The sequence below is a fragment of the Channa argus genome, chromosome 12 (assembly GCF_033026475.1).
Source record: "Channa argus isolate prfri chromosome 12, Channa argus male v1.0, whole genome shotgun sequence".
Classification (NCBI taxonomy): Eukaryota; Metazoa; Chordata; class Actinopteri; order Anabantiformes; family Channidae; genus Channa; species Channa argus.
In genome coordinates this window covers 23,199,962-23,213,060 of record NC_090208.1, presented here as the reverse complement: position 1 = coordinate 23,213,060, position 13,099 = coordinate 23,199,962, and the positions used below count along the sequence as shown (strand labels likewise).

The 13,099-nt window shown below is 39.9% G+C and overlaps 1 protein-coding gene across 3 annotated transcripts in view; it reads right to left on the bottom strand.

The window, feature by feature from the left end:
• Positions 1-13,099, bottom strand: part of dock11 (dedicator of cytokinesis 11) — a 53,951-nt gene that overhangs the window by 36,165 nt on the left and 4,687 nt on the right. For all 3 annotated transcript variants that reach the window (XM_067523866.1, XM_067523864.1, XM_067523865.1), the window contains exons 2-14: positions 12,311-12,427; positions 11,355-11,444; positions 10,536-10,618; positions 9,783-9,849; positions 8,338-8,433; positions 7,545-7,679; positions 6,780-6,963; positions 5,775-5,854; positions 4,933-5,016; positions 4,523-4,663; positions 3,456-3,734; positions 436-558; positions 246-328 (exon numbers count right to left, since the gene is read on the bottom strand). In XM_067523866.1, coding sequence (XP_067379967.1) covers positions 246-328; positions 436-558; positions 3,456-3,734; positions 4,523-4,663; positions 4,933-5,016; positions 5,775-5,854; positions 6,780-6,963; positions 7,545-7,679; positions 8,338-8,433; positions 9,783-9,849; positions 10,536-10,618; positions 11,355-11,444; positions 12,311-12,427 — 1,562 coding nt within the window. The remainder of the gene's footprint in view (positions 1-245; positions 329-435; positions 559-3,455; positions 3,735-4,522; positions 4,664-4,932; positions 5,017-5,774; positions 5,855-6,779; positions 6,964-7,544; positions 7,680-8,337; positions 8,434-9,782; positions 9,850-10,535; positions 10,619-11,354; positions 11,445-12,310; positions 12,428-13,099) is intronic.

Genomic DNA, 13,099 nt, shown 5'->3' with positions numbered 1-13,099 from the left:
CCTGCATAAAGAGTACTTTTACTATTGGTACTTCCACTGAGGTTACACTTTTACTAAAGTAATTAAATGCATTTTTTTTACTTATCCAAAGGGACTTTAAATATGATAATTATACCTTTACTTAAGTAACTAAAATAAGTGAGACTTATATAAGTAAGAGACTTATAAGACTTATAAGAAGTAACAGATTTATTACGGGCTCATATGTTGACTCATGGATTATTCCTCATGGGACATTATCTTACTTGGCAGCCCAGGCAAATGGCATCCTGTACTGGCCCAACCGTTGGCATGTCTGCTTGGCTGCTTTAAGCACCTTCTGAGCCGTCTGTGGACACGTGGAAGACGACAGACAACATCAAAATGGAATAGAAAATGCAACCAAACTTCTAAGGTTAATCAAAGGGTGTGAGGTCAAAAGCAAAGGTGTTGGACCTTGTTGATGTCAGATGTCTTGATGTAAGGCTCTGCACAGTGGGCAATGCTGTTCTGTAACACCTTCTCCACACGTGCCACCAGGAAGATATCAGCATGAGGGTTGGTTACTGAAAAGATACCCTAGAGGACAAAGAACCAGACTGAATAAGAAGGCTAATTAGAGCAGGGACCTGGTGATATAGCATTCAACATTATCTGTGGTTGCAATTTGATTTGGCAGCCCCAGAGTTTTCCACAGGGAATAAAACGTGGAGAGATTATCAATTGACGGATACATGGATCTGAAAAGAAACCACTTCATCTTAACTGCAGGCTACTCAAATAAATAGGCAATCATGAGGAATTCAGAATTGAAATGTCTTTTCACTCTTTAAATGTATCTACTGTTCCTCTACAAGGCAAATGCAGAGGAAGTGGGGGCTGTTAGCTGAAGTTACACAGGAAAACCACATGGGGCTTACATCTATTTGTGGTCTAGTGAAATGGTGCTCTCGTTACACTTGTAGTGTCAGTTCATACAAAGAATTTCAAGGGGACAATCATTACATTTGGACATATAAAAATCTTATTAAATAAAAAAGTCAACAGCAGCTGCAGGAAGTGATTCTGAAACTCGTCAGCAGAAGAGACGCTGAGTAACTTAAGGAGACGTTTCATCGTGTTGTTGGCTAATGCAGCTTTAGCTCAAAATACACATTGACATCACAAACAGGACATCAATATTACATGTCTTGGAAGAGACAAGCATGGTGCCAGTCAAAAAGACACACACTCTGGTCGCACTCCAAGTCACAATCTTGTCCATTTTCTCCAATCTGTCCTTATTCACAAATCTTCACCACTTTAACACATACACAACGGCTTCTGGGTTCAATCTCTTTGTTAGTTGTAAGCAGCAAATCACAATAGGAAAGTCCTGATTTCATCTTGTGACTTCCAAAAATACTGTATCTCTCTAACTTTGTCCATTTATGCAAACTGAAACCACCGAAATACTGCTGATTCCTATCTGGGAGGAATGTGCTAAAACCCGTATATGCCCACACAAATAGATTTAATTTGTAAATGATGTAATGCACTGGAGCAGACGCTGTGGCCTCCAGACAGCTGCTGATGTAGTGGAGAGATTTAAGAAGAAGAGGTTCTGTCCTTGGACCACACCCAATACACCTAAATTAAACTGTGGTCAGCTGAGCTATAATAGCACACTAATCACAGAGGTATGTTTTTAGCATGTGTTTGTGTGTGTGTGTGTGTTCTGCTGGTGTAGACCTTGTGAAATTAAGTACATAAAGCTTCAATTTGTTTAGTTTTTTATATCTGCAGCTACAGTTTGAGCTGCTACAAGTTGCTGAACTCAGTTATAAAAACTCTGTCTCTCCACTATTCATCTTCTGACCTTCAAGTTTTTTCTCTTTTCAAATTGTTGCTTGTTGCTAGCCCTATCATGGCTTTTGCCATGGACATGGAAAGTGAATGTGGGACTATGTTCTATAACCTAAGTGCTGCTAATTTACAGCAGGCACCAGTCTTGCTGAGTGACTTAATCACAATAATGGGCCAAACAGCTAATGCCGTGTGTGTGTGTGTGTGTGTGTGTGTGTGTGTGTGTGTGTGTGTGCTGACACAGCACCTGCAGGAGTTTGCATAAGGGCTGAGCAAACAGTGACACACATGGAGCAGTATTTTTCGCTAAATGAACCTCAGACTTGAAAAACTGCATGGACGGGAAATAAAGCTTACATCACAAAGCGTCTGGGGACTCTTTAGAAAACTAGCGTAACAAAGAAATTCTAAAATCCCTTCCAAATGCTGAATGAATGAGCTAAACAGATCTTGTGGATCCTTTAAAAAATTTTAAAGACTGGACCTGGACCGAGCATTGTCTGGAGAAACACTTACCACTTGGAAATACTACAACAGCGTGGAAATGGAAGGCACAGCACTTTGATTAAAAAAAGAGGAATCAATATGAAAAACTATTTTATCATGTACTTGATTAAAGAGCTCCATCACACAGACATCAGAGTGTCAGCAATGTCCAGTGACGTAAGTGGAGGGAAACTACTGTCATTTTTTCCCTTGAATGCAGTCACACCAGTTTCACTTACTATTGTGGGAATGCTGAGGAGTGATGGACAAATAAATAACAACTCACTAGCCTGTCACTGAGCTCTGTGAGGACATTTTTAAAGCAATTACTCTTTTTGTTTATGCTTTTACCTGCTCTGTTTCAGATGTCTGAGAGCATAGAAGAACATAGAACTTACAATATGGGAGGTTGTTTCCTGTATAAGCACCTTTGTGTGTCTTCTCCTGTAACTGTTTATTTTTGAGGCCTAAAGTAGCTAAAGCTGCATTTCTTGTAATGTAAGTGTTACCACTTAATTAACATTTTATGAAGCAAACTTCAAAGCAGAAATAACAACAGAGGCTGAACTAATGAATGAGTTACTGACACCTAACGTGGCAGTTCATTGTATTTTTAAATGCCATCCGAAACAAACAAATAAAAGAGGAAACAGAAGACAATTAATGTCATTTCAAGCTATTTCTTCATGTGGTCTAATTGCTATGAGCACAAAAAGAAATCACACAAATTAAGAATCAGGAATGGACTTAAGCAAAACCTCAAACCCAACAGTGTGATGGGGACGCCAAATCTCTGTCTAACTCTGTTAAACTTTTGTTAAAAAACATAACCTTAAACAAAACAAGCCCAGAAATGTGACACAGCAAATGTGCATAGTGTTATTTAGACTTAGATTTAGATTTAGTTTTATTAAAATTCTGAATATACTGTAAATAATGAATCAAAGTCACATATATTGTTTTTCTAAGACACTCTCTAATAAGACACTTATTTCAAAATATGATTCATACACCTCCAGTTTATGTGGACTACAGATGTATGAATAACAAAAAGGTGAATCAGGTTTCACACCCAGTCCTGAATAACAGTGATTCAGATAAAGTCATCTCCTTAATAAGATGTCTAAATACCATCACGTTTGTACCTGTGTGGGGAAGCGCAGCAGAGCGTCTGACACCCTCTGGAGTACAGGCAGGCTGTTCCCTCTACCAGAGTCTCCGTTCACCATAACTCCAGCTCCCCCTCCTCTCTCCCTCACTGCTCCTCCTCCTCCATCTGAGTCGGATGAAGGAGAGAGCTGGGCTGAGGTGTCGGTCAGCATCTCTCTGACGCATGGCGGGTTGAGGTCAACGTGGAAGTCGGCCGAGATCTTGCAGCTCTTGGAGACGTCAAAGAGAGCGAGGCTGATGAAGAAAGGTTCCACCTGGGGTTCAGCAGAGAGAAGGGATTTACACTTACACTTTAATACAGCTGCAGAATATATAATTTGCCAGTATTTATTATCATATCACATAGACAAGCCTTACTTAGTCCAATAACCATCTGACCCATTTATCTAACTGCTGAGGTAATGGAGGGAAGGAAAAAGTGGAGGGAAAGAAAGTCTGTGTTGCTTCCAAACCACATGAGTCATTTTAATCCCTATACCAGCTCCTCTAATGCACCAGCAAACATAAGGATGTTTTATGGCTACAGCAATACACCCTGACAAAAGCAGTACTAACAAATGCTCTAAACTGCTGCCTCATGCCACCAGGAGCTAACACACACAAGCATGTCCACATTCCTCAGACTGAATTCTTGCACACCTTTAAGCTCATGTTGATTTAGAGCTTCAAGCTCACGCTTTTCAAGCTTAAACATCAATGGCGTAACATCGGTGAATGGGACTGCTTGATGTTTTCTTCTTAAATAAATTTGATCCTAAATAAAATTAGATGAGTTGCTCATGGTATGGTTAGTTCCGTTGCTTTCAGACAGGCAAACATGAATTATGGAGGTATATTATCTAGGGCAGCACTGCAGAGCGGGAACATTGTGTGTACCCTGAAGAGGAAAGTTTTTCTTGTGAAAAGGTGCTTAAGTGCAGGGTGCATTTAGCTTTTTTGACTTTTTACTTTTTAATTATTTGATTTGGTCCTATTTTCCACTGTGAAAGGTCTATCAGAGCATATAATGAATCTGTGTTGTTGAAGGAAGGTGTTGTCATACATTAGTGAGGACGCTGTCACCCTTGTCACTAACACATCCCTGGAGACTGAAGGTCAGGTCGTGGCAGCTGACTACAATGCGACGGCCAAAACGTTCCTCAAACGGCTTCACGTCTGGCTCGATGCCGGAAAAATCCAATCTCTGGATATCAGGAGGGAAGAGGAGGTTAGAAAAGAAAGAGGAAGGAGACGGAAAGGAACATGAAGGCAGTTTTAAAAGAAAGATTGATCCAGTGAAGAGGGGAGAGGATAAACATGGAGATGCATGTTTCAGAAGGACGTAAGGAGAAGAATAAGAGAGAAGTACACAGTGGACATAGTGGAAGAGGAGGAGAGATAAAACAGTTTAAATCAATAGTGAAATAAATAAATCATGAAACAGCCGAGAGTTAAAGGAGGCGTCCTCTATACCTGTGTCTCAGGATCCAGAGAGAAAAGCTTTTGTCTGCCTTCATTCCTGTTCATCTTATTGAACTGGTCTGTCTCCCTGGCATACTGCAGACACAGGGATCAAAGTGTGTCAAAATATACCCTCATTAAAATGTATAAGCTATTTTAACCAATTTTAAAATCAGTCATGTTAAATAATTCTGCAAATTTTACAATTGTTGTTCTCATCCAGACAATAGGAATATGTATATTTGTGACTGTATTGTGTCTGTTCACCCGGTTGCCTGCTAGCATTTTCTCTGCCAGCAAACCAACAAAAGTACAGACAGTAAGTATAAAAAGAGAAGCAGTAAACAGACCCAGACAGAAGAAGGAGAAAGAAGGGCATCTAATTGAGACAAACAAATCAACCCCTCAGGTCACAATGAAAGCCCTTATCCATCTCCTTCCCCAGTTCTCCTCCTTTTGTTTCGGCTCTCACTGTGTCCAGCCTGCAGACAAACCAGCTGCAGAGGGAAAAGCTGTGCTGGAGAGGCCCAGAGCAAACCCAGTGAAACAGCACAGAGGGCTTTGTTGTCTCTACGTAGGTTTGGGTTTATAGACACATTAAAGCAATGCAGTCTCTGTAGAGTAAATCCTGACTCAAATAGAGGGATTCCAACCAAAAAGCTGCTCTTCCACAATCTAAACCTATATAAATAACAGAGACGTATAAAGCAATATAGATATAGTATGTTTTCTCTTTTGCTATTCAATTCTCGTGCATTTGTTTTACTTATATACACTTCATCACTATTCCTGCATTAACTGTGTAGTAATAGTAACAGGCAACAAAAACCCAATAAATCATTTGTGTCTCATACCTTCATAAGTTCAGGGTGTAAGCTCCTCCCTAAGCTCTCCAGCAGGCTCTCACCTTTACCTTGGCTGGTAGTGTCGTCATCTGTTTGGACAGGACATTAAACGCGCATAATTATAAAAGGTAATTAAAATGCATAGAGAGCCAGTGGGACAACACATCACACTACTGCATGGTAGGTCCAATAAAGCTCTGTTGTTTATCCAGTGTTTCCCTAATGTCTATCAGCAAGTTAGTGTCTTTGCAAACTAATGTTATAGTCTGCTGGCCAAATTAAAAACAGACGATTAACTGTTCTGCTGACTCCCAGGTGAAACATAATGGACTGAGTGAACTCAGCTGCACCTTCATCCTTCTTGATGTCTTTCCAGTGTCTCATCAGTATGTGGAAGATTTGTGACCAAGCCAAGCCTACTGAGTTTCACTGGAATACTCTACAAAGAATATACTATTATATTTTTTAAAAAATGGTCTCAGTCTCAGGACAAGCAGTGAGTCCACCAATTTACTATGTCTGTGCCTTAAAGAAAGACACACTTTGCAATTTGTGAATAAAAGTAAAGGGTGAAAAAAAACATATGTAAGTCTTCAGATTCCTGAGCTTTGATTTTCCTTAAACCTGCTCTTTCTTGTAATCTTTCAGAAGGATTTCATTTGATGGGTGAGCAAATGAACTACTGGCAGCAACTATATGGTAAGTACAGTGTTGTTAATCCTATTTATTGCCTATGTGTTCCATGTCAAAACACAGGATATAGACCTACATTTATTGGTTTGAGCACACCCACTGCAAAGGAAAGAGATCACCAGGTGCTATTACAACATGTTTAACATGCCATGGTTATTACCATAGCTAACTAGACTGTGACTGTACAGTTACAGTCTGGTTAAAAACTATGATAAATAAACTATATATTAAAGTAAATGCTGTTAGTCTAACTATAAATATTAGGTTGACTGAAAAATTATTTTTGTGTAGTTTCTGAGTTTTTGTTACTTTCCAACTCACCAAGGGCACAGTCCAGGGACTCAGCACCATTCCTCTTGTCCTGGCCAGACTCAGTATTGGTCTGCAGTGCCTGTTTTAGCGTGGCCACCCACTCCTCCATCTCTGCTTCGTTGTCTGCAGCCAGGAAGTGGCTGTATCTGTCCTGCATCTTGAGCTCGAAACAATTACGCCGCATCTTAGGACTCTGACAAAAGAAACATAATTTTATTTTGATTTGAGTTTTGATTTACAAAACAAGATACTATATATATACTATATTTTGTGAGAAACAAGAGCTCTAGAGGACATCCAATAGAGTTTGGGGCAACACAACTGTCAAAGTATTTCAACCAGCAGGGGCAAAATGCGGTTTGCGAAAAACATTCTTTTATATTAAAGCCAACAAGCGAGAACAAGTTCCTTTCTCTGCCCAAACCCGAAACAGAAGAAGTTTACAGGCAGCCTTTCCAGTCAGTGCAGAACTGAACACGGTACCAGTCTGCGCCATGAGACAGCAGCAATAGCTCATAATCCGCTAGAAGGTTTAGGCTCAAATCGGTGGAATGCAGCAAATTTATCCAATTAAAGTGGCTAAAAGCCCTGAAGCATGGTGACACTAGCTAACACACTGACTTTTATGAGGGTGGAAGCTCATAGCAACAACTAAAAACACTCACAGTGGGACAAAGGGTTTATTTAAAGCACAGCAGGATACACTGATTTCTTGTTCAAAGTAATAAAAACGCTGCTGAAACAGTTTGTGGGATTGTTCACTGCTCTGCATACCTGAACGACATCTATGCAGGAGTCCAGGTAGATGGATCCTTTGGTTTCCTTGCAGTTCTTTTCATCCTTGTAGGAGTTCAGGATGTAGGAGCCATCAGGGAGCTGAGACAAGTAGAAGTACCTCCTTTTGAACACCTGCAATTCACAGTGAGTCAGAGATTCAGCTATTCACAGTATTGGAAAAATAACAAAAGAAATGCAGTGTTAAATGTGGTAAACCACATTAAACCCATCTGCTGTTGCTTATATTGATGGTATTCTGCTGACATTATTTAATTTCCTAATTCAGAGAAAGGTGCTGCAGATGCTGCACTGTTAAATGTATTATTTATACTGCACATTGTTTTATCTAGCAGTCATTAAAAGGGTCTTCAGTCACTTATCATTAGCTTTAAATACAAAGTGAAGACTGAAAATTTGTTTTTACTTCTTACTTCTTCTCTCTTTTATTTAGTTGTAGTGATCCTATTTTTACTCTATTTATTTATGAAATTATTTATTATCTTATTTTATGTGTAGTGCTGTATAAATAAATTTGAGTTGATGTTTACATGTTGTATCAGAGTTTTGATGTTGATGATGCAGCACTAAATGCTCATGTAAGCAATCTTGAAAGTACAGTACAGTATGATGGGACAGAATAACAGAAGGGGCTACAGAATTGTGTCGTCGTAATAGTGGAACAGCTATGAAGGAGGGCAAAAGTTGCCATGTATACTCAGTTGTGTCATGACGTCTGCCTGTTGTTGTGGTGCAGTATGAATAACAGACAGGAGGTCTGGTGGTGACTCACCCTCAAAGAGACAGACAGACTGCTGTTCATGTTGGCTTTCTGTAGCCAGCCCTGCTTCATAATGCCTCCCCTCTGAGAGCACAGTGATGATGAGTCCTGACAGATACACACATCAGACAATCAATCAAGACTAACTGATGAAGGTTAATTGCAGTCAATGCTTTTTATATATAAGTGTCAAAGTAGATAATATGGACTCTCAAAAGATTAAGGTTGTTGACTTCTTTTACAGAACCTAGTGCCACAGTTGCACGCTTACTGTTGGCTGCAGGTATCCCCAGTTAGAGGGGATGTTTTTGGTTTCCCACAAAAGTCATAATTCTCTTTCAATGCCATTATTGGACGCTTCATAGGCACCACAGACAACACAAACAGTCATCACAAGGGAGCAATCTCGCATGCATGCACACACATACAAACACATTTTGGGGGTAATGCATCCAGCAACTTGGAGAAATTCATAGCACAAGGAGGCCTAATTAGCTAAATGTAAGTCTGGAACATGGCACACATATGATGACATTGATTGAAAAGGTGTGAGTGTGTAGAATGTATGTGTGTGTGTGTGTGTACTATCAAGATGAGCCTAATCACACTGAAGTAGCATTTTGTCCTGTTTGCATCAGGCCCTTTTTTCCTCTTCCAGCTGTTGGTTGTATTCGTGCTGGAGTCCATGCCCCATTTTTCCCTTCAGTCACACAACAGTTGCTGACCACCATGCACGCGCGCACACACACGCACACACACACACGCACGTCAACACACCCTATATCACAATGTATTTAATAATGGCCCTGCATCATTATTAAGGACTTATATAAAAAACATTTTACTGGCAGATGATACATTGAAGTGCAGATAGATAAGATAGATAGATTAGATACAAGAGAGAGAGAGAGAGAGAGAGAGAGAGAGAGAGAGAGAGAGAGAGAGAGAGAGAGAGAACATGTAACACATTAGCAGTGACCATTTCAAGAGGTAATAGAGTCATCTCCTCCTGGCCCTCCCCATCCTAGCAGCAAGATAGCATTTATTTGCCTTCAATTAAACCCCTTATCCGTCTAAGTTTGTCTGTACCCAGCCCGAGAGTAGGGGGAGGAGCAATCGATGAAAGCTATTTATAGGACATATAAAGCTTCTGCTTTCACGGCCCTGCACTTAGTCTCAGTGGGGTTACACTGCTGGGTGGACAAAACAACCAACAGCACTCATGCACTCAAGCTTTTCCCTTTACTTACATTTTCAGATATTCAGGAATGTTAATAAGCCAAATTTGTGTCTTATATGTATGATTCCAAATGTTTAAAGTGCTCACTTTCATTTATTGCACTGAAACTAAAAGCTGCTCCTACATGGTACATTCCCTTAGGGCTCAGTGAGCCCAACACTCACCCCCCCCTTACACTGATCAATGTTGTGAAGATCAAACAGCATTCAATGCTTACCTCGTCTTTGGCGTCTTCATCAATCTCAAACACGTGGGCTGGCAGCTTGTCTGTCTTCATGCCTTTGCTTTGAAAAGACAGTAAGAGAGGCTCAGTAGTCTTTAAAAATCAGTGTCTTCTTACTGTACACCACTGCAATGAGGTCAGCTACCTATCTCTCTAAAGCATCACAGCTTATTCACTTTATTTCTTCACTTTTGATAAAGCAGGCTACAAATGATATGGTACTACATACTACACCTTGCACAGTGCCCTTTGCTATATATACCATGTGCTACTCAGTAAATAATATTCCACAATGTCTGTTATTGCTTTAGTTCTTTCCTGTGGAATTTCAAGGTTGTTTGAAGAATGACGTTCTGCATGTATCTCTCACCTTAATTTATGACTCAAGTGCCAGCTGGATTTATAAAAAAAATATGTTTCTTAGGAAGCTTTGACATAATCAAATACTATATGTATTTAAAATATCTGGGCTACACCTGCTGTGTTGTGAGGGAAAGTCTTGAACTGAACTGTAGTCGTGAATATATATGCAATGTTCCCAATTCTGCTGAAGCACGAGAGCTGCATTAATATTCAATATTTTTTTTCCCATGTCATTATCAAGCAGATTCATGCCAACATGTCAATACATATTTAGCATTAAAAAAACAATGGCCTTGTTTTTGCACAAATGTGGAGCCATAAACTATGAATTCAGAGGCCATTGCTATTTTATTTATATCAGTATTTTTTTCACATCTTCCTTACCTTGGCAACATACGGAAGTCACCAGAGTAAGCCTCATATTTGTAGTTCATTACATGCCAGTCAGTGTTGTACATCTTGATGCACTGCAAAACAGATTAACACAGAGAGCTGGATTAGGAGCAGCATATTCAGAAATAACAAGCCTGCCATGCCAGAAAGTGACCAAACAGAGCACACAGATCTTTCCTCCAACTGTGACTCATGGGGAAGGACAGAGTGCTCAGTTCCCTAATTTGGGGAGAAAATTCCATTTTAATATTATTCACTTAATAACAGCAAACTAAGAGAAAGAAAACTTTACCGCTGTTGTGGCTACTTTTTATTGAGCATGAAACTCCAAACAGAAATTCCTAACTGAATCAACTGAATAGATCTTTGTTTAATAGACCCGGACTAAGCCTGTGTCTTAACAATCCACGTGACAGTTGTTCCCATGCAATATCATAGCACGAGAGCTGGCTAAGGAACACAGAGTCTGGCAGAACATCAGCGGTGCATGTGTTTATTACTGGGCTGAGCATTCTGCGTTTCTTTAGGAGCTTATAGTGACCACTCTAGGGGTCACTAAATCATCTTTGATATACATTAAGCTTAAAAGTTTTACTATTTAATATCGTTTAAGCTTTTTAATTCAGCGATATGTAATTAATAAAATGAACTTAGATGTTGCATGTAGTCCCTGTGAATATTTTAGATTCATGTCTTTTATTCAACAACTTCCTTATTTATTTTCAGAAAGGACCAGGCTTTATTTCTACTGTATCGTCTGACTCCACACGAGGCCAAGCAACATACAGTACAACTGCTGGATAGTAGTACCTCTCTGGAAAACAGACTCCTGGCCTCCTGCTCAGCATTCTGGGGGACCGAGGGAACAACAGTCCTCCTCTGCCGGGAAATCTGGGACCCCTACACACACACACACACACGTATACAATAATTGTAGATGTGAGGTTTTTAACTTGACATTAAATTGTAGCACAGCAGGAAACCACAAAAACATGCAAACAGAATGAGGGGCAGATACAGGCAGAGGTACAAAAAAGATGAGTGTCAAGTGTGATTCTCTCAGGAGGGAGACATGATGCATGAGGCATTTCTAAACAAAACCACATGTTTTTGAAGCAGCACCCATAAGTACAGAGCAAAGCTATCGGACTAGAACTTTTTTGACTAGACAGGCCTCTTCAACTAACTGATCCTGTTGTTGTTTCCCATAATTAGGTAGCACAGCTCTTTGTCCCTGTACCCAGTTGACTGTTTGACTGTTAGACGAGTCAAAAAAGCTGCTTATTTTGCAGTTTACTGAATTAGGTCTAATTAATACATTACAAGCTATTTTTGTGTTTTCAGCAATAATTTTATCTGTTTTAATCACATAGTCTCCATGTTCACATGGGTTACATACATTGGTGACTCTAAATTGCCTGTAGTTGTGAATAGTGGTCGGGCTGTATATGTCTCAATGTGTTGGCCCCCCCATGACCTTACTAAACAGGATAAGCGGTTACAGATAATGGATAAATGAACGGATGTAATAACATTGTGTTTACTAATGTCATTGCTAAGATTTGGGACAGTAACAGAAATATGCATTGAGAGGATCAGACCAAAATAAACCAGTCAGATGAACTAAACAACTTCATTTGGTGGTAAGACCAAATGGCTCTGAACAGATAACTTCACTACTGCAGCCCTTTTGGTTAGGACTATAAGTGCAGCCAGGTCTAAAGCCAGTCCCAGAGAGAACAGTGGTAAAGGACGAAGGGACTCACCGAGACATCGTCAACAGGACAAAGCAGCAGGTCTCGATGGGGGTCACTGTGGATCTGGGCTTTTCTCTGAAATACCACGGCCTCATAGTCCAGTGGTTCAATGATCTTAGGCTGCTCCTGAGATAGGAAAAGGCAGACAAATGTAGTTTCAAATAAACAAGTTCATTTTGTGCTTATGTTCTAATAATGCTGCTTTATCGTGAGTTTGGCAAGTTCAACACGCCCCTGCTGTTTGAACGTTAACAAGAGCTCACCCCCAGAACCTTTCTCAACACATATACTGTAACAGAGCAACCACAAGAGTTTAGAGCGAAAGCCACAAAGTTCAGAGGACTGTCATGATGCAGTGGAAAAGCTGCTCAAAGGATTGTGGCAGGAAGAAAGAAGAAAAAGATGATGAAAGGTAAACAGCTGAGAGCAAATATGTAGGCAAAGACAAATTGTGATATTTGGCTTAACAGATGTGTGCTGACAAAAAATGTTAATGTGCTTGACAGAAGAATGCGTAATATAGAAACAAGACAGAACTATATCACACATCATGTAGCAGTTCTAGCTAAAAATCATAAGTTCCTGTTTCGAGTTTCATAGAGAAGTAGAGGATATGTAATTGGTCCTTCCTGTGTTAAAGGAGGCCTACAGGCTAAAATCAAGCATTCCATAAATAGGTCAAGATGTGATCATGAGTATAACCTAACCAGTTTTTTGCGACTGAGAATTAATTCCAAGAAAAGTGCCACTTTAGCTCAAGCTAAGCAGAGACGATGGTGATGAATAGCTTAGCCAATA